General features: G+C 50.0%; 5 protein-coding genes across 5 annotated transcripts; 3 read left to right on the top strand and 2 right to left on the bottom strand.

The window, feature by feature from the left end:
- Positions 1 to 89: 89 nt before the first annotated feature.
- Positions 90 to 560, top strand: N7481_000024 (uncharacterized protein; the record flags this gene model as incomplete). The annotated part of the gene is made up of 1 exon (XM_057259243.1): positions 90 to 560. The coding sequence occupies one exon, from the start codon at positions 90 to 92 to the stop codon at positions 558 to 560; it is 471 nt and encodes a 156-aa protein (XP_057127075.1).
- Positions 561 to 801: 241 nt separating this feature from the next.
- On the top strand, positions 802 to 1,395 carry N7481_000023 (glycosyl hydrolase family 79 C-terminal domain-containing protein; the record flags this gene model as incomplete). The annotated part of the gene is made up of 1 exon (XM_057259242.1): positions 802 to 1,395. The coding sequence occupies one exon, from the start codon at positions 802 to 804 to the stop codon at positions 1,393 to 1,395; it is 594 nt and encodes a 197-aa protein (XP_057127074.1).
- Positions 1,396 to 2,258: 863 nt separating this feature from the next.
- N7481_000022 (uncharacterized protein) lies at positions 2,259 to 3,531 on the bottom strand (the record flags this gene model as incomplete). Its single annotated transcript, XM_057259241.1, has 2 exons — positions 2,259 to 3,161; positions 3,241 to 3,531. The coding sequence occupies 2 exons, from the start codon at positions 3,529 to 3,531 to the stop codon at positions 2,259 to 2,261; spliced, it is 1,194 nt and encodes a 397-aa protein (XP_057127073.1).
- A 668-nt stretch (positions 3,532 to 4,199) lies between these two features.
- Positions 4,200 to 5,488, top strand: N7481_000021 (bZIP transcription factor; the record flags this gene model as incomplete). The annotated part of the gene is made up of 5 exons (XM_057259240.1): positions 4,200 to 4,260; positions 4,340 to 4,394; positions 4,442 to 4,975; positions 5,030 to 5,353; positions 5,419 to 5,488. 5 exons carry the CDS (start codon positions 4,200 to 4,202, stop codon positions 5,486 to 5,488), a joined length of 1,044 nt encoding a protein of 347 aa, XP_057127072.1.
- A 1,039-nt stretch (positions 5,489 to 6,527) lies between these two features.
- Positions 6,528 to 24,179, bottom strand: N7481_000020 (uncharacterized protein; the record flags this gene model as incomplete). Its single annotated transcript, XM_057259239.1, has 5 exons — positions 6,528 to 7,691; positions 7,922 to 9,514; positions 9,672 to 22,721; positions 22,905 to 23,245; positions 23,303 to 24,179. 5 exons carry the CDS (start codon positions 24,177 to 24,179, stop codon positions 6,528 to 6,530), a joined length of 17,025 nt encoding a protein of 5,674 aa, XP_057127071.1.
- Between the last annotated feature and the right edge of the window lie 719 nt (positions 24,180 to 24,898).

Here is a 24,898-nt window from a genome sequence, read left to right as displayed (position 1 = left end):
ATTTCTTTGGTTTTGGATTTGAGTAAGGCCTTGTGCCTCACTACAACAATGACTTCTCAGAAAATGTGGTAAACGCCATTGGCTCTCGCATGAGCAAGCCGCTGGTGATACGCGTCGGTGGGACCAGCGGTGATCATGTTTTCTTCAACCGAAATCAGGATAATGGGACTTACTCCAAGTCAGGCCCAGAAAGTAAGAAAAATAGCAAGGACACCTTTTATATCGGGCCTAGCTACTTTGATACATTCAAGCGGTTCCAGAAGGCGTCGATGAGCATAAAAGCGCCTATGGGTGCGGAGGTGGACATGGAAAATACCGTGGCCTACATACAGCAAGCCTGGAAGGCACTTGGAAAAAGTCGACTGGCGGCTATTGCACTTGGAAATGAGCCAAACTCGTATCGTAAGAGTGAGGAAACGTTGACATTATACGTCATAGATGCTCTCGATGTTGAGAGTCAGATTATCAAGAACCTTTCGCTGATTGGTGATGATTCCCACATCTTTCAAGTGGGAGAAATTGCCAGTCGGTCTGTGTTGTCCGATAAATTTAATCTGTGAGCCGACTTTCTAGTCATGTTGACAAATTTCAGGCGCTTACACGGCAGAGCAGGAAGTAGATAATAAACCGAGGCATCAATAACAATGGCCAGAGCAAGTACGCCGCCGATCATTTTTATCAGTTGATTGATAAAACTCGCAATAAGTCCGTGTACGCACCTGAGCTGTTACAAGGTATGTATATGAGTGCACCGAGAAAATGGCCACGAGTTCACGTTCCTGACACGCCATAGAGAAACTCATGGACCATGCTACCATAGTCAACCACTTGAAGCCTTACGCACACTATGTTAATAATGACGGGTCCCTCCCCCTTGTGATATCTGAAATTGGGTCAGCTACCGGTAATAGCCCATCCGCATTTGGCGGGGGATTCGGCGCCGCTTTGTGGGCAGTTGATGTTCATCTCGCGGCCATGACCCGCGGTATCAAGCGGATGTGTAACACACAAGAGCCTGCCGCGACACACTCTTTCTGGGTCCCCGATAACTCCGGCTCCAACACGCAAGGACCGGCTGTTCAAGGAATATTTCCCACAGCTGCATTCATTACCGACTTTGTGGGTAAAGGTGACTCGCTGGGCAAAGCCGTGGAGCTCCCAGTGTCCGGTGACACCAAATTCAGTGCGTACGCTCTATACAATCTGAAATCCGACAGACCGCAGCGCATCGCGCTAGTCAACCTTCACGAATGGCATAGAAAATCCAATTTGAAGCGTGGCACGACCCAGGTGACGCTCAATGTGGGTGATAGAGTCCAGTCGACTATGGCCCGATACATGAGCTCGGAGAGTGGCTCCTTTGCGCAGGGGTCCGACGTTGGGGGGGCAAGGTGAAGTCGTTACCTTCGCGGGAGAACAGTGGAGCTACAAACTGAACCAGGGAAAGGGCCATTTTATCTCCAACAACCATGAGCAGGTGGAGAAGTTAAACGTAGAGGGTCGTAAGGTGACAATCCCCGTTAAGGACACCGAGGCTGTCCTAGTGGATCTCCAGTGAAGCCATTGGCTGGCGGACCTTTTCCTGCAAGCTAAATCTAGCTTTTGTGTTATATGTTATGTAGTTTGGAGAGCTCACAGGCTAGTTAATGAACCATTGCCGAAATAATTCGGCGAAACAATTACATCATAGTCCTGAAATATCTGATGCCTATCGTTGTAAACCTTCACAGATAAAACTCTATCTAGTTACATGCTGTAACGCCTTGTTGATATATGTCGGATTATCGGATATCGGTATCGACTAGTACTCATCAGGGGAATTGAACCATTCAGCGATTGATTGACTGTCTGAGAAACTATCTGCAGGGAACGGTTCAGAAGGCCATGTTACAGGGTTGCTCTGCCGAGAATACCCCGATTACTATACAATACAGATAGTTTGGAGGTTGGGTATGCACTGAATTATTCTGCTGCTGGCGGTAATTCATTCATTTATTTATTCCTCCGGCTTTTAACAGCCTTAGGCCGTCATGACCCTGAGGGATTCCTCCCATATCTGAAAGTTAGCTACAAAAAACAGAGGGAAAATAAGAGTGGGAAATGATGAATCAAAACGAAGCGACAAAAGCGATTTCCATACATTGAATTTCTAGACACAGACAAGGATAATCCAGATCCGCAAGAGGCTTCTTATACTTAAACCATGACACTCAAGAAATCACTCCATGTGCCACCGAAGCCTCTTTCATGAAATTCGGTTATCGGAGAATAGCCATACCCTGGGAGCGTTTACCCGCGCCCAACTTGTCTAGCATGAAATGCTGAATCTGCCGACCTTGGAGAGAATCCACCACAGTAATTGCGGCAGATGTAGTGCCATTTCCGGGGGAAAGTGCATAAACAAAGCGACCGGAAGTCTCAAGATCAATCAGTCCTGGGTCACCGTTTTTCAAGTCAAGAATTGACATGATTTTGGATCCGTCGTCACTGATCTCAATCAATCGGTTGGCCGCGGCATCAGTTACAAAGACACTCTTCCGTGCTTGAGAGTAGGCAGCCCAGCACGTCGCTTGTTGCCTCTTGATGACAACTTTTTGCTGAAGAGACACCTTGTCTGTAGTTGCATGAAGCTTGAGAAGTGCGGCTCCGAAAGATGCGTCCGTTATGAACAGATCAGAGGTGTCGGGGATATTGACACCGCCAAACAGCACAGCGGTTCCAGATGGAGAGCTTCGAGTATCATGACTTTCAAAAGCAGATGAGCGTGAATCTTTGAATGGTAGAACTGAGATGAAACCCGTCTTGTTGGTATTCGGGTCCCCCTTGACAGTTGAAATCAGGCGAGTATCATTGGCAGTAAAGAACACCTGCGCAACTGTGTTTGTGGGTCCCGTGGGAGGCGTGGTCTGACCGAGATCAAAGTCGAGGACCTGATTCATTTGACCAAGTCCCTCGAGCGTGAATGAAGCGCAGGAAGCACCGGCCTTTGCTCCAGTGTATCCCACGCATATCACGTTTCGCTTCACCGAAACTGCAACAGTGACTGGGAATTCGCCAGGAATAGCAGCCGGCTTTCCGATCATGGACAAATTCGTTGCATCAGTTTCGTCAATTCTGAACATGCTGACGGTGTTTGAACCAGCGTTCACGGCGAAAAGATACTAAGAACCAATCAGTATGATTGCCCCGATAAAGAGCCCCATGGGATGTTTTGTAACTTGCATTCTCGCTTACTACAACAGAACCCTGAGATGAGAGCGCATCTGGACCGGCAGGTTTGTTGGTGGCCCCGTCGATACCGTCGCCTCCCATGCCACCCGTGGATGTCACCATACCGCCATAGAGCTTGCCGTCATGTCCGATGGGAATTGAAATAATCGAGTTTTGTTGTTTGTTGGATTGGAAGTACACCGCTTTTCCAACGCGAAATGCTTCTTGAGGGTCTTCGGGGCATGCATTCCTGCTATTGGCATATGCGCCCCCTGCGAGGAACGCTACCCATAGGTAGAGAGGAGCGAAAGTAGATCGCATTTTGTTAAAGAACTGGATGGAGCAAGGAACCTTGAGCGGAAATAAACACACGAAGGGCCACTAAACGTTATTTTATAGATGTTTATTGAAACCCCTCCGAGATGCTCTTTATATAACATCCTCCCAAGGGTAGGGGGTCCAAGACCGACCTGGAACTCCAGCCCCATGGTATTGTACGAAGTTACATGAATTTAGGAAGGAATGATTAAGTCAACATCTCGGATTTTGACTCAAGCTTGATGTCAATCTTGCGCTCCCCTCAAATGGAAACCATGATTAAGTCAACAATCCACGAACCCCTTCCAAGTTAGCCGAATGGATCTGTATTCAAGGTTCGCGCTAGCCCAAATAGGAAATAGCGATTAAGTCAACAATCCACTTGTGTGGCACAATTGGGCGATGCTACGCTAGGCGCCTCAACAAACCGGGTCTAGCATCGGAGTTAAATCGCCACTAGTCTAAATACCGGATCCTATGATTACGATATTGAAGTGGATACCTTGCGATAGCTTACTCGATGGCCACCTCCTTGATTGTCAGCTTATTTTGTCTCCTACGTCCAACAATACCTTTGTTACCCATCCTTTGTATCTTTCTTTTCATTTGATCTTCATCTCCACATGCACCCTTGGATTCCGGATCTACTTGACTCGGCCATTTAATTCAACATGAAGAAAGCCTTCACCTTCCTTCCCGGACATCGCTCCAATAGACAAGATTCCGAATCAGGTACAGAGGTCCAATCGTGTTACTTGTAGTGGAGAAGCACATTCAATGATTGGAACGCGCCACTAATCTCCGATCACAGGCGATACCAGTTCAACCCTCTTTAAGCGACGAGAACAGCTTCGAAAAGCTCAGCGGTATGGAAGTGTTTCTTGCAATACCACACTAAGCTGATATTCAGTAGCACGCACCGTCTGCGCAAGGATCAGTACTTTAAGAACCTAGAAAGTGAAGTATTGCGTCTACGCACAAATGAAGTGAATTTGGTCATTCAAGTTCAGAAACTGCGTAATCAGGTCGACGAACTACAGGGTATTGTTGATATACATGAGCAATCCAGGCTCTCGGTTTCATTTTGTGGTTTGAAGCAAACTGAAAACATTGGAGCAGACCCGACTGCAGTCAATACCCTGTTTCAATCCCATTGCGGTGTCAAACATGGGATTAGTTCCTGGGGACCCGAAGCGGGGATGGGTTTTGAGGGGACCGATTCGTTGGTGGACCCGTCTAGTAAAACCCTCTCCAACCACATGATGTTGGACCAGTCTCCAAATCCCCATGACCAGCTCGTTGGGTCAACAAACAGTCAACAGCCTGATCCATATTTCCGTCCACCGACTCTTACTCCACCCGCTCAGCAAACCGGTTCACAGTCAAGATGCTTTGAACACCCCTTCAAGCAAAGGATGACTGACATGGGTATGGAGTTTGTCTTGGCGTATGTAGGATTCCTTCACCATATCCATCTTCCTATCTCTTAATGGTGTTCCAGACTCGAACAACCCTGTCTGCCCCACTTGGAGCGTCAGCCAGACAAGTCTAACGGCCATGCTCTGCTTGCATCCGCCACCCTCGTTCATCCGCATAAACACTTATACACCCCGTCCACGTTGTCAAAACACGCCTCGTCACCTCAGAGTCCAGCGTTTATCTTTGATAAACTACTAGCCCTGTCTGAAGAGCTTGTTCTCGATGATGAGCTTAGCCCGACTCAAGCCTGGTGTCATATTGTCCAACAGTCGTGGGCAAATAAGCTTGATTCAGCTATACTCCGAGAGTTGAGTGCGTCGCTTTTCAAGCTTATCAAATGTCATGGGTACGTGTATTCTACCGCAACGAATCTGTATTTCTAGCTGACATGGGATTGCTTTGGCGCATTAGGTTCGGTGCTGTGATGAGGAGAGATGCGTTCGAGGCTATCTTAGTTCAAACTTCATCGACCATCAGCTAGGATGATTGAAAAAAAGGAGGTCTAATGAAAGTCCCTTTGATTTCATCCTAGGCGGAACCGAAGTGTGAGATTTAATGACTTCAGCAATAGGCTTATCTGTCTTATACCATAACGTCATTGAATAGAAATTAGAACAACGAAGAACTAATTCCAAGGTTAACAGCACAGAGTTGATATATCATTTTTTTATTTCTTCTTTCAGTGGTCCAAGTAAGACTTAACTCGGTCTAATATTAATTAAACTTATCAATAGAAATGTCACAGGATTCCAAAGCTATAATAATAATCTAATAATAGTAATTCATATATCAAATTCCCCCTGAATAGCTTATATATCTAGATCTACTATAGCCCTAGTAATATTAGAATACACAAAGATAGTTATAATTCTTTTTGTTTAAGGATTAGTCTATACATTAAGTATCTAATCTAATCCCTACTATTTGATATCCTTACCTAGTTATAAATCTCTAGCCTAATAACTTAGTAATTATTATAATTCTAATTCTTCTCTTTTATCTATCTAAAGATTATAGATAATACTCTCTATATATTAAAATCTTATAAAAGCAACTATCCCTTGGCAAAACCGATATACTGCTATATCCCAAGGTCTCTATAACCAGAGGTCCTAGAGACATCTAGATTACTTTAAAGATTAAGTTATATTAGAAGCTATATTTCAATATAGGGGTTGTCTAGTTAGGATAGCATTAGTTAGTATAGTATAGTCAGGTAGCGATTCTATATATCCTAATTAACAAAGACATTAAAACATATATCTACCCAAATCTATAGAATCAGATAAAAATACTAATATAAATACTTATCTCTACTGGCTAGCAGCGGCAGTAGTACACTGCCAACTTACCATCCAAAACACAAATAAATGTGGGTTCCTGGGTAATCAATCACTGGCTAGTGGTAAAATACCACTCGATGCGCTGAAAATTTTCTTTTTCATTCAATATTGATCACCTAGTGTGCTGATGCCAATCGTAGCCAACTATTGCTCATAATGTCAGTAAACACGAGACAATCATTCTCTCTCGCGCCAATCCTCCTCTAGTATCTTGCTGATCGCTCGCAAGCATCGTTCCTCCTTCAGCATTGTATAATGATCTGAGCTAGGCACACAGCGGACATCAAGACAGCCCGCGGCAAACTCGGCGAATCCATTTGTTCCTTGACATGCGCTTTGATGGCGAGAAGAGTCGCCACCATCTTCCACTTCTTCTGGGTTATTTTCTTTCTTCATGCAGCGAAGAATCAACAAAATAGGCGCGTGTAGCACTTCTGGCCGAAAGACGTCATGAATGGCAAGATTGTAGTGCGCCTGGGTGAGCAGCATGTCCCGAAACTCAGCAAGCTCCGGCGTGGTAATGGGGTCCGCAATTATACGGCTGGGAATGTCAAAGAGCCGCTCGTACATCCTCTCACGCGTTTCTTGTGCCGTGGCCACCGATTGAGAGTCCTGCGTGCTGGCTTGAGGTGGGATCGGCGCTTGTACAAGGGCTTCGCTATCAATCAAAACCAGACGGACAGTCTCGCCGTGTTGCTCCTCGAGATATTGTGCGACAGCCCAGGCGACAAGCCCTCCAAATGAGAAGCCACCCAGAGTGTATGGGCCCCGTGGTTGTTGTCGGCGCAGAATTGCCGCGAGGTCGGCCGCCATACTGGTAATGGACGGATACGCTTCAGGCTGGTTCGTGTGGAGATGATCCACGCCGATGACCTGGTAGGTGGACAGATGCTGTGCTAGCAAGCGGTATTGGACTGACGTGCCTGTCACAGCGAAGAAGAGAAACATGTTAGGTCGCTCGGATGCCTCTACTGACGTTTTGTTTTCGGCGCTCAGCGCGGGAGGGAAATGAATCAACGCTTCAGAAAGACGCCCATCCAGCTCCTCATCTGTCAGGGTAGTTGCTGAGAAACGTGAGCCCTCGTTTGCGCGGGACATCTTCGTGGTTCTGGCGTTGATATTTGGCAGAGATCCATCCAGGTAAGCTTGTTCGAGGCTTTTTGTATCAACCTTGGCATTCCCGTTCAATGGCAGGTGAGGGACGAAGATAAAGCGCTGAGGCACCATGTGAGGCGGTAGATAACGCTTAGCTTGCGCTGACAGCTCTGCCGCCACGAAAGAATGATCCTTTTGAGATTCCTCTTCATGCGCGAAGAAGGCGACCAGCTCTTTCCAACCCCCCTATTTTATTGAGAAGCAAAACGGCCACTTGAACGCTATCATTGGAGAGGGCACTTTCGACCTCAGCTAACTCTACGCGTCGTCCATTAATTTTGACCTGGCGGTCCTCCCGAGAGAGATAGAGTAATTCGCCATCATGACTCCAGACGCCAATGTCACCTACACGTGTACAAGAAAAGTTTGTTAGCCACCTTGTTTGAAATAGCCACGAAGTAGCTTGACTAACTCACGAAGCAGGATGGGTTCTTACCGGTGTTGTACATTAGTCCATGCCCGAATATATTGGATCGGAAGACTTGGTCTGTCGCGCCGGGCTGACCAAAGTATCCCTGGGACAATTGCCGTCCCGCAATCCAGATTGTGCCGCGCACACCAATGGGAACTTGACGCATTTGTGCATCCAACACAAAAACATTCATACCAATTGCCGGGCGTCCAATACAGTGCGGACTGGTGTCAGGCTTCATATGCTTCCACGCGACCACAACGCCTTCGGTGGGCCCATAGCCGTTAATGACACGAACGGTCGCCGACCAGCGCCGGATGACCTCTTGTGAGGCCATCTCGCCGGCGAGAAATAGCGAACGAATGAGTGGCAAATTGTGCGGTTGGAGCAGCGAGGCGATTGATGGAGTGACACTAATTGAAGTAATCCGCAGTTTGACAAGCAACGGGGCAAGGCGGGCCATGGAGTCGGCATGCGGCGTGATAACGAGAGTTGCTCCAGCAAATACGGAGCCGAAAAGATCGCTCTGAGAAACATCAAACACTGGTCTTGCAAACCAGAAAATTCGATCTGTTGTTGTGTACCCGAGTGCCTTGGCCATCATAATGCCGTATCCGACAACCTGACGATGAGGCATGGAGACACCTTTGGGCGTTCCTGTGGTGCCACTTGTGAACAAAACAGCCGCAAGGTCGTCAAGTCCAGCGTTCTGACGTCGACGAGAGAGGAAAGCAGGTTTTTGAGGGCAGAAAAGGGTGTCCGTTGTGAAGACAGGAACCGGGTTTTTTGGCAAGCTGGCTCGGAGAGCTGGCGTTGTGATGATAGCGGAGGGCTCGATTTTCTCAATGAGAGTGGTGATACTCGCTGCCGGACTCTCGATATCCAATGGGACGTATGCACAATCTAAATAGTGGGCGGCAAATATGGACACAACAAGCTCGAGGGACTTGTCCAAGAACAGCGCAATCCGTGTTCTCTGCTCGATGCCAGCATCCGCAAGACGAGCGGTCACCATCTGGACCTGCGTTTCGAGTTGTTCATATGTCAAGGTTCTTGTCTGGCCGCGCTGATGGCATTCTATGGCAAGGGCTTGGGGCGTCTGCTGCACCCTGTGACTCAGAAGCTGATAGGAAGTCCATGCGAATTGATCGGGAAAGCCAGCCCCGCGCGCGTGTCGAGCAAGGATCTGAGAATGGTTCTCATCCAGAAGCGAGATATCGCAGAGGGTACAATCGATGCCTCGTGCAAGAGAAGAAATGTATCCCAGAGATTTTCCGAAACTATGCATGAGTCGTTCACAGAATGTTTGACTGAATCCCCAGCTGTTAGTGCGGAGTGTAAGGACTGTGGTGTTGGCCACACTGACCCCTTGTTCAACGCTCATGAGAAGAGGCAAGTCTGTCACCTCATCCCGTGATTGGAGCTCCATTTTGAAGGAAGAGGAAGAGCTTGCTGAGTTTGAAGAGCTCGCCGTTGTGAGAGGTGAGAATGGCACGAGAAGCGTAGTGTTGAAAAGATCCCTTTGACCAGATGTTGCATAAATTTGACGAAGTGAGACTCCTTCGTACTGACTCCGCTCCATGGCCGTCTCCGAGACCTGCTCAATATAGTGGGACATCTTGTCCGTCCAATTGACTCGTATTCTCATTGGAGTATTATTGAGACAGGGGCCGACTACGGCATGTATACCATCTAGATCAACGCTCCTGCCCGCACTAATAAGACCAAATGTCGCGTCTTCCGAGGAAAGATACATAGCCAAAGTTAACCCCCCAGGAGGCTTGGTACAATGCGGATATAGTGGTGCAGTGAGCCCATGCCACAGCTTGCAAATCCTCTGGATCGACGTTGATTCTTGTGCGGTACTGTCGGTCCTTGGGCTGTCTCACCGAGAGATGCTCATTCGCACCATGCTCGACCAGAAGTGACGGCTGCGCGTTCTGAGTGAGATGACTCCAGAATTGATTGTTCTGCTCCTTCTGAGATTGAAGATGGAGTGCAAGGTCACGGAACTGAGCTGCAGGCGGGGACAACGTGTGTCCGGCATATAGACGATGTGCCTCATCGAACACGAGTCGTCGGGACCACCCATCCATTAAAGCATGATGACAAACCCAGGATGCATTGAGGCTGCCAGCCGGAGACTTAAAAACGTAGAGCACGGAAAGAAGTTGACCGGTCATGGCGCGTTGCGTCTTAGGTGGTTCTTCCCGAACAACGAGTCTGCCAGTAACTGTCTCTTTCCGCAAGATCACCTGAGCCATTGTCGTACTCCCTGGGCGAGAGATGGGGATGAGGACCGTGCGAAAAATGGAATGACGATTGATAAATATTTCTTCCCACGCACGACAGAACCGGTCCAAATCTTGAACCTCCAACACGTAGTCGTACCGATGCATGTATGACCGAGAACCCAAACTGGCCAGCATCATGGCAGTTTGCATGTCCGTTGTGGGTAGCACTTCTTCCACACTTTTTGCCGGTATACGATGCGACCGCAGAGAAGCTTCAATGGCTGCACGGTCGCTTTTAAGTGCTGCGTCAATGGGGATCACGAATTCGACCACGGATTCGACTGACGCGACGGTTATACGTGAGCTTTCGTTGGTGCTCAGATCTCGGACATTCGCAGTCCAAAATTCCAGTAGCTGAGTCAAAGCTTCTCGGCTGAATAGCGCCGTACTGAAGAACGCCCCGACAGTTAAGAGGTTGTTACTGACTGCCGCCTCGAAGTCAATGGTGAAGGGTCTGCGGTTGCGAGGATCCTCCAGTGGCCCGAGGTCTGCGCGGACCTTCTTGAATGATGCATAAGACGAGGAACTTGTTGTATATCCCAGATAATTGAATGTGCAGGGATGCGCCTGTACTTGGTCGGGTATTGGCGCAGCGCAGTCGATTTGGCGGACGGCGTTCATCCGCTGTTCACGCACTTGCTTGACGAAATCTCTGCCAGTGGTATCCGGGGGTAGCGAAAACGAGATAGGGATCATATTTGTGAACCAGCCCACAGTGCGTGTTACGTCGAGTGTCTCGTGGTTCAACTCTCTTCCATGACTCTCAAAATTGAGCTCGACGTGGCTGGCCGATTTCCATCTCCGTATAGCTAGAAGCAAAGCCGCAAGAACGATGTCCACCACGTCCACGTCGTGTACCCTGCTGGCAAGTTCCACAATTTCTGCCGGTGACTTGAGGTAGGCAAAGTGCACCGAGCGGCCCGTGTTTTTCTGCAAGGCAGCTTCATCGATATCAAAGAAGTCGTTGCCGGCTTCCGAGGCCGGACAACCTAGAAGACGTGCCTTCAAGGAACGAATGGCGAGGTGGTCACTCCAATCTTTGAACGTATTGAATTCGTTCTCTGGGCGAAGTCCCTGCAACAGGCAATCAAGGTCATGCCATATAATATGCCAGGACACCGCGTCTACGGCCAAGTGGTTGACCACAATGACAACGTACACAGCCGACTCAACCGTGAAGTCACCCAGGCCACAGATGGGTCCCCGGCGTAGACAGAGACGGGACTGCAGCTCCTGCGCTGCCTGGAGGAACTCCTCCCAGGAGTTCATCCTGCGCCGCAGAACGCAGTAATCCTGGGAATTCGGCGTGTTGGGAACGGCCATCGTCTTCTCTGGACCGTCACCGACAACTCGGACTCGGAGCATCGGGTGAAGATCGGTCAAGACCTGCCAGGCCTTCTCCAGATCGGCAAACCGGTGGGGATCTGCGAGTTGGATTACATGCCCTTGGTTGAACCAATTCTCATTAGCACGACCTGAGCGGAAAAACCACTCAACGATAGGAGTGTTTCGAAGGATAGAGGCGTTGCTCACATGACTGGGACGTTGCTGCACCGACTTCGGGTCTCGCTGGGCCAGGAGAGCCGCCAATCCCGCGACCGTGGGGTTCTCATATATGTCACGGACTTTGACTGTGAATCCGGAAGTGCGAAGTGCAGTACAGCATCGGATAGCTGAGATCGAGTCTCCACCCAAAGTGAAAAAGTTACTTTGATCTTCAATCGGCCGGTCCCCTAGCACCCTGTGGAAAGCAACGCGCACGACCATGACAAGCTCGGATGCCGAACCAGCACTTTCCGAAGAGATTTGCGAGGTCACTTTAGACGCGGGAGGTGGTGGAGTGGGCGTGGCGGCAGAGACGTGCGAAGGCTGAGACATTCCAGAGGAGCATTCTGATGGGTTTAGCTCGGTAGCAAGAAGCCGCGCCGTCGGCTTCTCGTAAATGTCCCTGACCTTGACAGAAAACCCAGCGCTACGCAACGCAGTGCTGAAGCGGATAGCTGAGATTGAATCTCCTCCAAGAGTAAAGAAGTTACTCTCGACATCGACATTTTGGGCGCCCAGAACTTTGTACATTGCGTCAATGATTATCTGCTCCACCCCAGAGTTGACGGGAGGTGAGTGTACTTCGGCGGGACTGGTAGGGTGCAGGATGCTTTCTTGTTTTGCAGGGGCTCGTTGCTCGACCAGAACAGCAAGTTTCTCAATTGTCGGTCTCTCGTACAGTTCCCGGACTTTGACTTGTGCTCCCTTAGCTCGCAGAGCACTGCAAAGTCGGATGGCTGAGATGGAATCTCCGCCGAGAGAGAAGAAGTTACTGTCACGGGCATAGGCCTTGTCTCCTAGGACGTCGCTAAAAGCCTGCCGGACAGTTTGCTGGCCGGGTGTGAGGCTGTCGCTGGAGGTCAACACCAGCGGTGCATCGTCAATCTTCGTGGTTATTTCGAGCTTTCTAGCTGCCGACTGATCCCAGCGGTATTGCGAAACGACACCACTGGGCATTGCGTCGAGATACTTCTGAATTGCCTTGCGATCCAACTTCTGACTCTTGTTCCGCGGGAAACCTGTGACTGGAATCCAGTATGTAGGCATGAAATAGCCTGGGAGCGTTTCTGAAATAGCGCGTGCAAATTCAAACAAACGAGCCGAATTTTGTCCTACCGGGCGCGGCAGAAGTTTGATCTCCGACTGCTCATTCTTGTTCGTGAAAATTGCAACCAGCGCTTCTTGACCATCCCGCTCGATCTTGAGCGTCACGCACTTCCCGGTATCGAGAACTTTATCCACGACCTGCTCAATCGCACCCAGCTCGATCCGCAATCCCCGAAGATTAACCATCGTGTCCATACGCCCGAGACAGATCACACTTCCGTCAGGCTCGAATTGAGCATAATCGCCTGTCAGGTAAAGACGTCCATAGAGTGGATGATTCACGAATGGGGAGGGCTTGCCCGGTGGCTCACGAATATAGCCACGGGCTACCTGTGGCCCTGAAACAGCAAGTTGCCCAACTTTGCCTACGGGAACTTGCTGCATTTGTTCGTCGACGATAAACACGAAAACGTTGGTCAACGGCCAGCCGATGTTCTTGGGCGAGGTGTCTCGTGCGACCTGGCGGCAGACCACATCTACAGTAGCTTCGGTTGGGCCGTACACGTTCATGAGAGTAACTTTTTCGGCCCAGGTGTCGCGCACCACTGCCGTCAAGGGCTCCCCACCAATCGCCAGCATCCACACAGAAGGAAGATGCGAGGGTCGTAATAGAGCTGCCACTGTCGGAGTTGTGGAGATATGCGTGATACTCATCTCAGTTGCGACTTCCTCGATATCCGAGAAGACATAATCGTTTCGTCCAATGCACATGGTAGCCCCCACGACCAGTGGGCCGAAAAGGTCCATAAGCGAGACATCAAATGTCCAGGGTGCCAACGCCAGCAGTCGAACCTCCGCGGATAAATGGTAGAGCTTCACGTGTTCATGAACCGAGTTCTTTAGGGCTCGGTGTTCAATGGCAACGCCCTTAGGAACACCGGTTGATCCGCTGGTGTACAAAACGTACGCGAGGTCCATCTCAGATCTGCTTCGCATATCGATAGCTGGAGTTGTAGCTTTGGGTAATGGGGTGGTGATGCCAATGCCGTGGATCGAGTTTGAGATTGTTGGAAGATAGGCCCTGAGGCCGTTCGATGCCTCCGCTCTGGCGCTTCCGCTTTCTTCTGGTAAGAAAAGAATGCACTTGGGGTTGCAGTCGTGGATGATTGTAGCGTTCCACTCAAGTGGATTTTTCATATCGAGTGGAATATACGCAGCACCGATGCTGATGACTGCCAAGATGGTAACGATTCGTTCAATAGAGACGTCTCCCACAATGCAGATGTTCTGGCGGCGCAACTCGGAGGCCGGAACCTGCGAGCAAAGGAAATGCGCGACGCCATTAACCATCTCAACCAGCTCTCGGTATGTAACCGAAGCGGAGTCTTCAAAAACAATGGCGGTAGATTCCGGGGTCTTCTTGGCCTGTTGCATGATCTGAATGTCCGAAACGGGGTCATCCAAGATGTGACGGTCCCACTTTCCATGGAAACTGTACGGGACCACAGGGCCGTGATTAAGGGTCTGTATAATCACATCAAGGGCGATCTCTCCTTGTCTAAGGGTGAGCAGTCGCAGGAGATCTTCGAATTGCTGGCACACCGTCGCTGCCTCATCGCTGCTCACTAAATTCGGGTTGTGCTCAACATACATGTTCAATGTGGTCGAACCGTTGTTCACTGATCGAGTCATGGAGAAGGTAATAGGGAACTTGGCCGTGATTCCGGGAAGCGCCGGCATGAGATCCATCGCCGGTTGAAGCATAGAAGCTTCATTCTTGGCTTTTTTATTCTCATGATAAACAAACATCATGTCAAAGTCACCCATCTTGTGGCCATTGAACTCCATAATCTTCTCGAATGGGAGGTTGGAGAAGCCTAGGATCTTAAACAAGGTCGGGTTGAACGCCATCAGGTTTTCCATTGCCGTTGCATCGGTCTCCGCTATCATCGGCACGGGCAACGTGTTGACGAAACATCCATACATATCTTGTTCGCCAAATCGTGGAGATCGACTGGTAGCAGGAATTAATATAGTGCTCCCTCGGGCACCGGAGCGTAGAGTTAGGAGTAGCTGCAAAGTAAAGAGGTATGTACCGAATGGAGTCGCTCCACATGAGTATGCCCAGCTTGCGGGATCAAAGTCAAAGGAGGCTATATGCCGAACATGCTTTGCCGGGGCAAACTGCTCAGTTTTGCTCTCAAACGATGTAGACCAGGCTGTGGGTGGCTGTGACTTCATATGCTCCGTCCACCACTTCCGCGCCGTTGAAATCTGATCCGGTTGGAGAGACCGATTGTGACGTTCCGAGAAGTCCAGGTATGAGGTGGATGGCACAATATTATCGATTAGTCCTTTTTCCTTTACAATAATCTCAACATGTCTCACAAAGCAGGAGACGGACTGCTCATCTGCGATGATATGATGGAAGTTCAGGAACACATATTGCTGAGCATCTGGGAGGAGAAAGCCTCGGCAGCGGAAAAGTGGCCCCGTGTTGAGATCGAATTCCTGTCCACAGATCCCAGCGCACACTTGCCGCATTGCAAGTTTTGCTTGGTCAGGGTTTGCGCTGTGCCTCAAATCGTCGACTTCGAAGCTGTACCGAGCATGAGAAGCGACTTTTTGCACAACAGTGTCGCCTTCTAGGTCGAATGTGGTGCGGAAGATCTCGTGGTACTGCGCGATTATCTGTATTGCGTCTATAATCTTGCTCAGACCATGGCCTACAACACGATACAGCAAAGGGACAATGTAAGTAGTGTCTCCGAGCTGTTCTTGTAATAGGAAAAACCGGCGCTGGATGGAACTGGCTTGGGCGACCTTGAGGCCCTCCTCATTTGAAGCGGATTTAGAAACCACGAAGGAGATATGGTCCTGCATGGTAGAATCAAGCGTCTTGTCATTGGATTGCATCTTCAATGCGTAGTTCGCGAGGTCAGAGATGGTGGGATACTGGACAATGTCATTAATACCGATCTCAAGGTCTGGATAAACGTTGTACAGATGGGAAATGAACGCCATAGAGGCAAAGGAGTCTAAGCCCAGTTCTCGGAGATTTCGGTCCGGATCTACTGTCGCAATACCCAGAGATTGGCAGATAGCATGACTCATGGCGTCTTTGAACTCTCGCAATAACAAGGAAGCAGAATCAACATCGTCGTCTACTGTGCTGTCGTAGGATGGCGTGTTGCACTGTGTAGACAGCACCAACGAGGTCGCAAGCGAATCCAAGCCGTCTGCTTGTGGCATTTTTGTTTTATTGGGTCGTAGTTTCTCCGAATAATGGCCAACCCCTGGAGAACTTGGACGAGTACTGATCTTGATTGAACTTGAGCTTTTTGACATAGTTTCTGCTTGTGATAACGCGACCCTTTCGGGCACAGCCCAAGGCATTTGTAGTGTGTCGTTTAGAAGGCTGTCCACTGGTTTATTTTGCCTGTTAGTGATTGTCGACACCAGCGTGGCGTAGCCATCAATAGCTGAATGCATCCAGGCGCCATGATGCCGTTCGGCGTTGAATTCAACTAGAATCTCCATCGCATCTTCATGGATGAATACATGCCACATAAGGTCAAACACGGGCCTGCTTTGGTCAACCACATCGAGGGTCCTATCAACCATCCCCTTTTGCTCAAACGGACGATTGTCATGAGTGACGAACTGGACAGAATGATCGTCTAACTTTCGCCCAGCCTGGGACAAAACGAATTCTAGAGGAAGGATGTTCTCCATGGCAAAGTCGATGCTGGCGCGGGTCCTTGCCAACAACTCACTGAAACTATCTTGACCTGAGAGTCGACTTCGCAAAAAGGCCGTATGTGTGAGATTTCCAAGCACGGTCGCAGCTCCAGGCGCATATCCTCGTTCTGACACTGGAGTAGTCACCAACACATCGTCTGAGCCAACATAGCGGTGCATAAGAGCCAGGAACAAAGCTAGCATGATGTCAAATGAAACCTCGCCGTGCCATCTGGGTCCAAGAAATCTTCTTCGCCGCATACTCTGGAATCCTGCCCCTTTAAAGAGGACTAGAGGGGCCGGGATGAAGGGCAAAGCTCCCTGCAGCCTTGCCAGCCAGTTTTCCAACCTGCGAGTCTGGTCACCTTGGCTGTTCCCAGTCTCTGCCAGGTGCTTCGCATAGGAAACAGTGTTGTCGTTATGATTTACAACAAGTTCTCCCCGAGACGCTTTCAGAATCATCGTCGTTACTTCTGCAGCCGTGTAAGCATCAATGAGGATATGATGAATCTGTGTTGACAGGTAACTTCTGTCCTTTGACTCAGAGAAAACATGGAATATCGAAAGTGGCCCGAGGCGTAGATCAAGCGCTCGCGAGGACGACCCAGCTAATATCTCGTTCACTTGCTGCAGCGCATCTTTCTCCGCGCTAAGGGTGTGATAATGGGCCTCAATCAATGTCCTGTGTCCAAGGATTTGCGAAACTTGCCCCTGGGCTTTATTGTGAGCAAAGGCTGTTCGGAACATTTCGAGCTGGGAGGTCACTGCCATGACGCCGGCCAGCACGGCCGCTCCTGATAAGCCACTCAACTCAATGATACGCCGTACGTTATAGGTAGTATCTTGAAGGCGCTCTTGAGCCAGCCACATGGTAACCTGACTAGGTAGAGCTGGATATAACCCGACAGTGACAGAGTCATGTTCCAGAGTTGGACGGCTTGGCACGATAGACTCGCCACAGGCCGCTGGCTGCAATAACTCTGCGATACCATTGAGTGTTCGTGCGCGGCGCAATGTGATGTAGGTGAGAGAAATTCTATACTGCTTTGCTAGTGCGCCACGAAGTCGCATTAGCCCAAGAGAATCCAGTCCAAGTTGTTGGAGGGGTGCGTGGGCATCAAAGATATCATTCCCGGTGATTTCTTTCACAAGTTCAGCAATCAGTTTTTGATTTGGAGATAGAGAGCGTGATGTCATGCTATCCACTGCCACGGACGCTTGCATCAGCATCAGGGCAGCGGCTCGTCTGTCGACCTTCATGCTCGTGACGGTCGGTATCTCATTTATCTGGGTCACGATTGGTACGAGGCGCCCAGGGAGATGGATCTTGCAGAACTCCGCTATTTCTAATGTGTCTAGCTCGTGATTTGACTCGCGAGCCTGCACCGCAGCATGAAGGCGGCCGTGAACGGCGCTGACCACCGCGCGATGCACGGCGGGATGTAGCCGCAGCACACTTTCCACTTCATCGGGATTGATACGTACCCCCGAGACCTTCAGCTGGTGATCGCGTCTTCCAAGGATGCGGATTCGCAATTCTGGCGTATAGACGCCCAGGTCCCCCGTTCGGTAGAACCGAGTGTTCCCGAACGCGGGTAAACGCGTCTGAGCGCCCTCTGTGGCGATCTGATTACCATAATAGCCCTCAAACAATTGGTTACCCGCAATCAAGACTTCGCCTGGCTCATCGGCATAGCAGACCTCGCCATCTTTGTTGACCAAAATGACAAGATTGCCGGGCAGGGCATCATATGCGACGCAAGTCCCTCTGCGTGCGCGGTGAATGAGAACCTGGACTGCAGTCTCGGTCGGGCCGTAAGAGCCGTACAAGTCCACACATTCCGCCCATTGCTCTACAAGGTCCGGTGTGATGATCTCCCCGCCTAATATGACGGTACGCAGGGTTGGAACGGAGCTAGGCGTCAGCAGGCTCAACATTGACGGCGTGACATGAAGTGAGTCGATCCGAAGGGTGTTAATACACATGGCAAGATCACTTCGTAGGCTATCCTCAGGCACCTGACAGATTGTCGCTCCAGAGGAGAGACAACCGAAGATGTCTGTCACTGAGGCGTCGAAGACGTAGTTCGCGCAAAGAAGTACGCGTGATCCGGGTTTGAAACCATAGCGTACAACGGCCTGTCGCACATACTGGGCGACAGCTCCATGAGAGAGAGTGCAGGCCTTCGGCTCGCTCGTGGTACCCGATGTGAACATTATATAGGCCAAAGTCTCGGGGGAAATGGCTGGCAAGACAACGGACAGGTCATTGACAGGGCTTTGCAGGGCTTGGTCAATGTCCAGTGTTTGCAGTCCTTGATAGAAACCCGTGCCCAGTCGACAGAATCCCCTGTGGTCACTAATCACCATGGAAGCATTTATCCGTCGCGTCTGCATGTCCAAACGAGAAGACGGTGCCTCATATTCCAATGGGCAGTAGGTCATGCCGGCTTTGAGTGCTGCAATCATGGCAATGATCATCGTTGTGCCTCGATCCAGGAACAAGGTAACGACCCCCGGTCGGTTACCAGAGGCCTGAAGTAGCTTCCTCGCCACCTTTGCTGTCAAATAGTCCAGCTCTGCGAAGGTAATCTGTGACGAGACGGTGGTGAGAGCGACGCAATTTGGGTGTCCTTTCGCCGCCTCCTTGAATAACGAGACAAGATGTTCGGAAGGCAAAGGTTGTTGCTGAATTTCCAGATTGCGTGAGAGGGCGGCAGATCTTTCCAGATAGTCATTGCTGTGCGCAGCAAGTGATTCAAGGGTATGGGAAGTTGTGGCAGCGGAACAGAGCTCCTCGCAAGCTCCTTGTAGGCGGTCCAAGATGCGCTGCGCAAGGCCCGAATGAACGCGATTCTGATCGACTTTGGCTATTAGGGTAACAGATTCTTGGTTCGGCTGGACTATGATGGTCAGCGGTACATCTGAGTATTCCTGACCCTCGACCTTGGTGATGCGAATATCTTCCGCTAGTCCTTGAAGCCCTTCGCCAGGGTGGTTCTCGAATATGAGCAGCGTGTCAACTTGCGTTTGAGTCTCCGGTAGGCATCTGAGAATGTCCGGCGTAGGCAAGTATTCGTACTCAAGGCTCTTCTGGAAGCGTGATTGGGTCTGTTTCAGCCATGACTCAATCGATACGTCGTCTTCGACATTCACCACGCATGGAATTGAAGTTAAAAAATTCCCAATGGCATCGACGTCACCAGTGAGATCGGCTCTTCCGCTGATTGTGGTCCAGAAGATTGATGATTTTTTCTGGTTTGTCCGAGCTAAAACCATACCAAGAAGAGCCTGTACAACGGTGAAGGACGTGACGCCGAACTTCCTACTCGCACCACTCAAAGCACTCGGGGTGACACGCGAAGGCTGTCGAGGCTGAACAATTTTGATCTCAGGTGTCAATTGGTCCCCGGCATCGACATCGGATTTGACCACGTCTGGTCCCTTCGTGGTCGAAAGATATTGGGTCCAGAAGGTGCGCGCCACATTTTTGTCAAGGACAGACTTTTCTGCAAGAAGAGCGGAAATAGAGCTACCTGCAGGAACCTTTTCATTGGCATAGGCTGCTCGTAGATCGGCCATTAGTCTGCGCAGGCTCCAGCCGTCGATAATGGCGTGGTGCATTGTAAATACTAGAGCGTACTGGTCATCGGCCACGCGCACAAGCAAAAGCCGATGAAGAAGTCCATTGCGAGCTTCGTGTAACGCGTTCTGCTCGATATCGAGTAGATTGCTCAATTGGCTAGATGTCGTTGCGGATTGATCGACAAAATTGAAAACTGGAACACGGATACCAGGCTTCAATTCGACGCCGACGTAAAGGAGCCTTTCATGGTCGATGCCGTGGAATACAGTTCTCAAAGCAGGATGCGCGGCCACGACATTGTCCCACGCCTTTTTCAGCAGCTGAACGTCTATTCGCCCTTTGAGGTGCAGCACCAACGTCAAGTTATACGTGCTGGGACTGAACGATGCTTGCAAGAGCATAGAAAGTTGCATTGCTGTCGGGGCATATATGCACTCAACATCCCTGCCGACAATAGCGGCCATCTGCAAAGCATCCTCAATCGTAGCCACATCAAGCCCAGCGTTTGTCACCGACGAATCCAACTTGATCCCTGGGATGACCTGGTTTTTGGGCGTTGTTGTCTCAATGGACTTCTGCAACGCGGGACTGAAGTCAGTCTGCGCTTTTGTGATGCCTGTTGATGATTTTAGGACGCTCACGGGGGATGAAGTTACATCGGAATCCCCGAGGTCAACCGCAGTATCTATGTTACTAAGGAGGGTCTCAAATGCGGCAGCCCATTCGATAATGGCGCTCCCGTTCAATACCTCGGTGCGATACTCAAGTCCTAACCTGCGAGGATGAGAGGAGACATCGACATGGATGATCAGATCATAGTGGCTTCCTCTTGACGGCGCTTGAACTTCCTGCAATATGAGGGACACATCCTCATGAACAGTTTGCGTAACGTTTCTCTCATGGAACGCAAACTGAACATTTAAGTCCGCGTGCTGACCACCACTTTCTGTTGCTGGAAAACAACGCAAGACATCCTCAACTGACTGCTCGTGCTCCACACACTCCCAGTAGAGTTTCGACATTTCGGCGATATGCCGAGCGATGGTCCTCTCAGGCTTGACTGACACGGGCACCACAACCAGCGACACGCAGTAACCAACAACAGTGGTGAAACGGCGATCAATGGTACGATGGGAGGTAGGGACTCCCATAAGATATTTCTCTTTGCCGGTCATGCGGCTCAGAAACACCTGAGTGAACGCAAGCCAGTTGATAAACATACTTGTGCCATTTCCGGAGTGTTTCAGCAAGTTTGTGACAGCGGAATCAGAAAGGTCATGCCAGGAGATCTCACTCGCCGTAGACAACAACGAGCTTGATATGCCATGGTGCTCTGTAAATAAAGCGGACGGCCGAAAGCTTTTGCCTAGTGACTTCCACCATGATAGGTCGTGGACTGTTTTCTCCTCGCCATGCTTGCGAAGAACCTGGGCGAACTGGCTATATTGGGTCACAGGAGGCGCAAGCTGCTTTTTGCATCCACTGCTATACAGCCCTTGCACTTCGGACAGGAAAATATCAAATGATAGCTCATCTATCACTAAGTGATGGAACTTGAAGACAACCAGCCATTTGTCTGCCCGCGGTGTCAACTGATACAGTGTCGTCCATGCGGGTGAATCCTTCATCAAGTCCATATCGGCGTCACGATTGAGCTCTCTGTGGAGGATGTCTGCCTTCTTCTCATCTAGGTTGCAATTCTCGCTCTTCACCCACGGGTGAAACACAGTCCGATCTAGCAGCGATCCTTTGGCATAGACGCGGGCCCGAGCACTTGGCAACGCATCAGATTCGTGGTCATATGCGGTATTAAATGCTTCATGGCGGTCGTAGGTCGTCTGCACGCACTGCAATAGCAAAGAGGGATCAAGCTCGGCGGAGTCAACCTCATAGGTAAAGGTCAATATATGCATCTGGTTTCCAAACACCATACACGCATTCATCATGCTTTCCTGTCCGATAGTGGGTGTGAAGCACTCCCCAGCCAGACAAGGAGGTGGGAGGGGAGCAGCAGCAGCCGTTGGTGACCCTCCCCGACAGAATTTGGCGATATCTATGATTTGAGGAGCTTCGAGGATCTGACGGAACGATATTTGGCAACTGGTAGCATCGAAGAGGGACTGAGCAAGAAACATAGCGTCCAACGAGGTGAATCCCCAATCGAACAGGCTGTCATTTTTTGGAACCCGCTGCAAAAGGCGCCGATAGACCAAACGCTGGATTTTCTCCTCCATCTCATCGAGTTGCTGCACGATGAGCTTTGGTTCCTCTTCATGCTCATATAGGTTCTCGAGGAAAAGCTTGATTTTGTGCAAATCGATCTTTGCATTATGCGACTGCGGCAAGGCCTCGACTACCAGCACTCGGGGAACCATGTATGCTGGAAAGAGACCCCGGCACACTGCGACGACAGTTTTCTGCAACCCGTGTGCTGATTTTTCCAGTTGAATCTCCTTGTCTGGCGCTCCAAGAGCCTTCGCAGTAGATACGAGGGCGAAAAGACGTGTGTGACAATTGACGCAATGCGCTCGCACAATAACACGGCCAACGTGGCGCTGGATGGCATGTTCAATCTCACCAAGCTCCACTCTCTGGTGAGTATGTCAATTAGCAATAATCTCTTCCTGAGACGTGCTGAGGGAGGGTTTGGAGAAGGATTTGAAAGTGTTGGAAAAGGTGTAAGATGGTGTAAGAGAGGAATTTCCACTACATAGGAGACCCGTGTACAAACACTTGGGATAAAAATATGTGGGTGTAGGAGGAACCATGCCTACCTGGCCATTAATTTTAACTTGGTCGTCATTGCGACCAAGGAGGTAAAATTCACCACCTTGGTCCACATATGCCCGGTCGCCTGTCAAGTACCACGGGCCACGATCAGGGACATCAAGACGCTGCACTATGTCCAGAAAACGGTTCTGTGAAGCAAAGTTACAGTATCCCTGGAAAACTGTTCCACCCTTGACGGCGAGCTCTCCCGAGACTCCTGCCGGCTGTTCGGTGCCTGTTGTGTCCACAATGGCAATCGAAGCGTAGCTCGCCGCCTTTCCCACGGAATTGAAATCATCGCCAGGATGAAGGATTTTGAAAGTGATTGATGACGCTTCACATGGTCCTGTACGGTTTTAGCGCGGGCACTCTATATATTTCTGGGGATATGTCAATGCCTTACCATACAAGTTCACCAGTTGAACCCTGTTCGCCCAACGGTTGACAAGATCCCGCGAGACCGGCTCGCCCGAAACAACCAGTTTCTTGATCGAAGGAACCCGAGATGGATCCAAAAGCGAGATCGTGCTGGGAGTAAAGTGTGCGGTGTTGGGATTCATCCGTCGGATCCAGCCGTTCAGATCACTCACGAGATTGTCCTGGGACACTTGTAGCAAACAGCCACCGTACAGGATAGTGCTGAGAATATCGATCAGGTGCGCATCAAAGGAGCACTGCGAGAATTGCAGCATCCGTGATGCGGGCGTGATCTGCATCTGACTGGCTACCGTCTGCGCCGGCCATAGCAGATTTTGGTGGGTGAGCAAGACTCCTTTAGGCAGACCGGTGCTCCCGGATGTAAACAAGACCGCAGCCACATCTTCGACATGGACTTCCTCGCCAATGTCCCGTAGATCTCGACTGGTAGTCTTATTGCAGATGAAATGGATGCTTTTTTCTTGGCTGTTGACGGTCAGCCAGGCTTGGCCTACGTCCTGCAGCACAGGTGCCTTTTGTCCCTGCAGACAGAGCACCAAAGGGTTTGTTAATTGGGCCAGGAGCTGTTCGATCCGGCCCTGAGGAAGATCCGGATTTATGGGAACGTATGCTGCCCCTAGTCGAAAAGTGGCAATGATTGCTGCAATTTGAGCTGGGGACCGGGGCAGGAGCACGGCGACGGGCTGACCAGGGCCGACGTGTGCACCCAAGCCTTGGGCGATCTGGCGGGATGCCCTTTGCAGTTGCGCATATGTCCAGAATTGAGTTTCCTCAAATTGAACCGAAATAGATTCTGAGGAAGAATTAGCCACGCCATCGAAGGCTGTGGCAATAGGTAGCATGGTTTGGGTAAGTGTAGAGTGTGACAGAGGGGACATGATGCAGCAGGATGTAGTTGAAGATCGGAAGAAGAAACTCGAGCTAGGACCTCCTTCATAGCGGGCTATTTAGGTAAAATGAACACAGCTCCATCACTACCACTCCTATTCGATGGTGATGCCGATCAACAGGAGGGGGTTCCCACGAGGATTCGATCAAAGTAAACAGCCACCGCCGATCTCGCTGGCCAAATTGGGGATGCAATTTACAGTACCACGTTCCAGCTCAAGCTCCGTTTTCAGAAGTATCAGCTGTTGAATCAAGATGACTTGTCTGATGTCGATGGTCAATGGTACAATACCTGCTAAGTCTACCGTGCATGCTACGCAGACAGCGTACGAATGTCGATGTATTTTAAAATACATAGTGGTAAGTTACAAATCGTATTCAATACGCCAACCCATACGTCCGTATTACCACCGTACTTTTTGCCTTACGTGTTTACTTACGTGCTAGTCACTGTAGCAAGCCTATCGGTTAATCTTATGTACGATCGCCCGGGTATCCCCGGCGACAGGGTCAAGGTCCCCGAAAGGCTGGTAAGTGGGGTAGGGTTACGAGTAGACCTGTGCATCTGGGACCCATGAGAGTAAGAATCGATTCCCATCCCATTTGCCAAGATCCCATGGGTCCCATATAATTCCCATGAATTAATGAAAATATTAAGAATTTTTGCCAAGAC

This window comes from Penicillium waksmanii (genome assembly GCF_028829765.1).
Source record: "Penicillium waksmanii strain IBT 27052 chromosome Unknown utg000001l:1.0-4852451.0:1.0-4856178.0, whole genome shotgun sequence".
NCBI classification, from domain to species: domain Eukaryota; kingdom Fungi; phylum Ascomycota; class Eurotiomycetes; order Eurotiales; family Aspergillaceae; genus Penicillium; species Penicillium waksmanii.
Note: the sequence above shows the minus strand (reverse complement) of the source record. Positions and strands in the feature narration are given on the sequence as shown.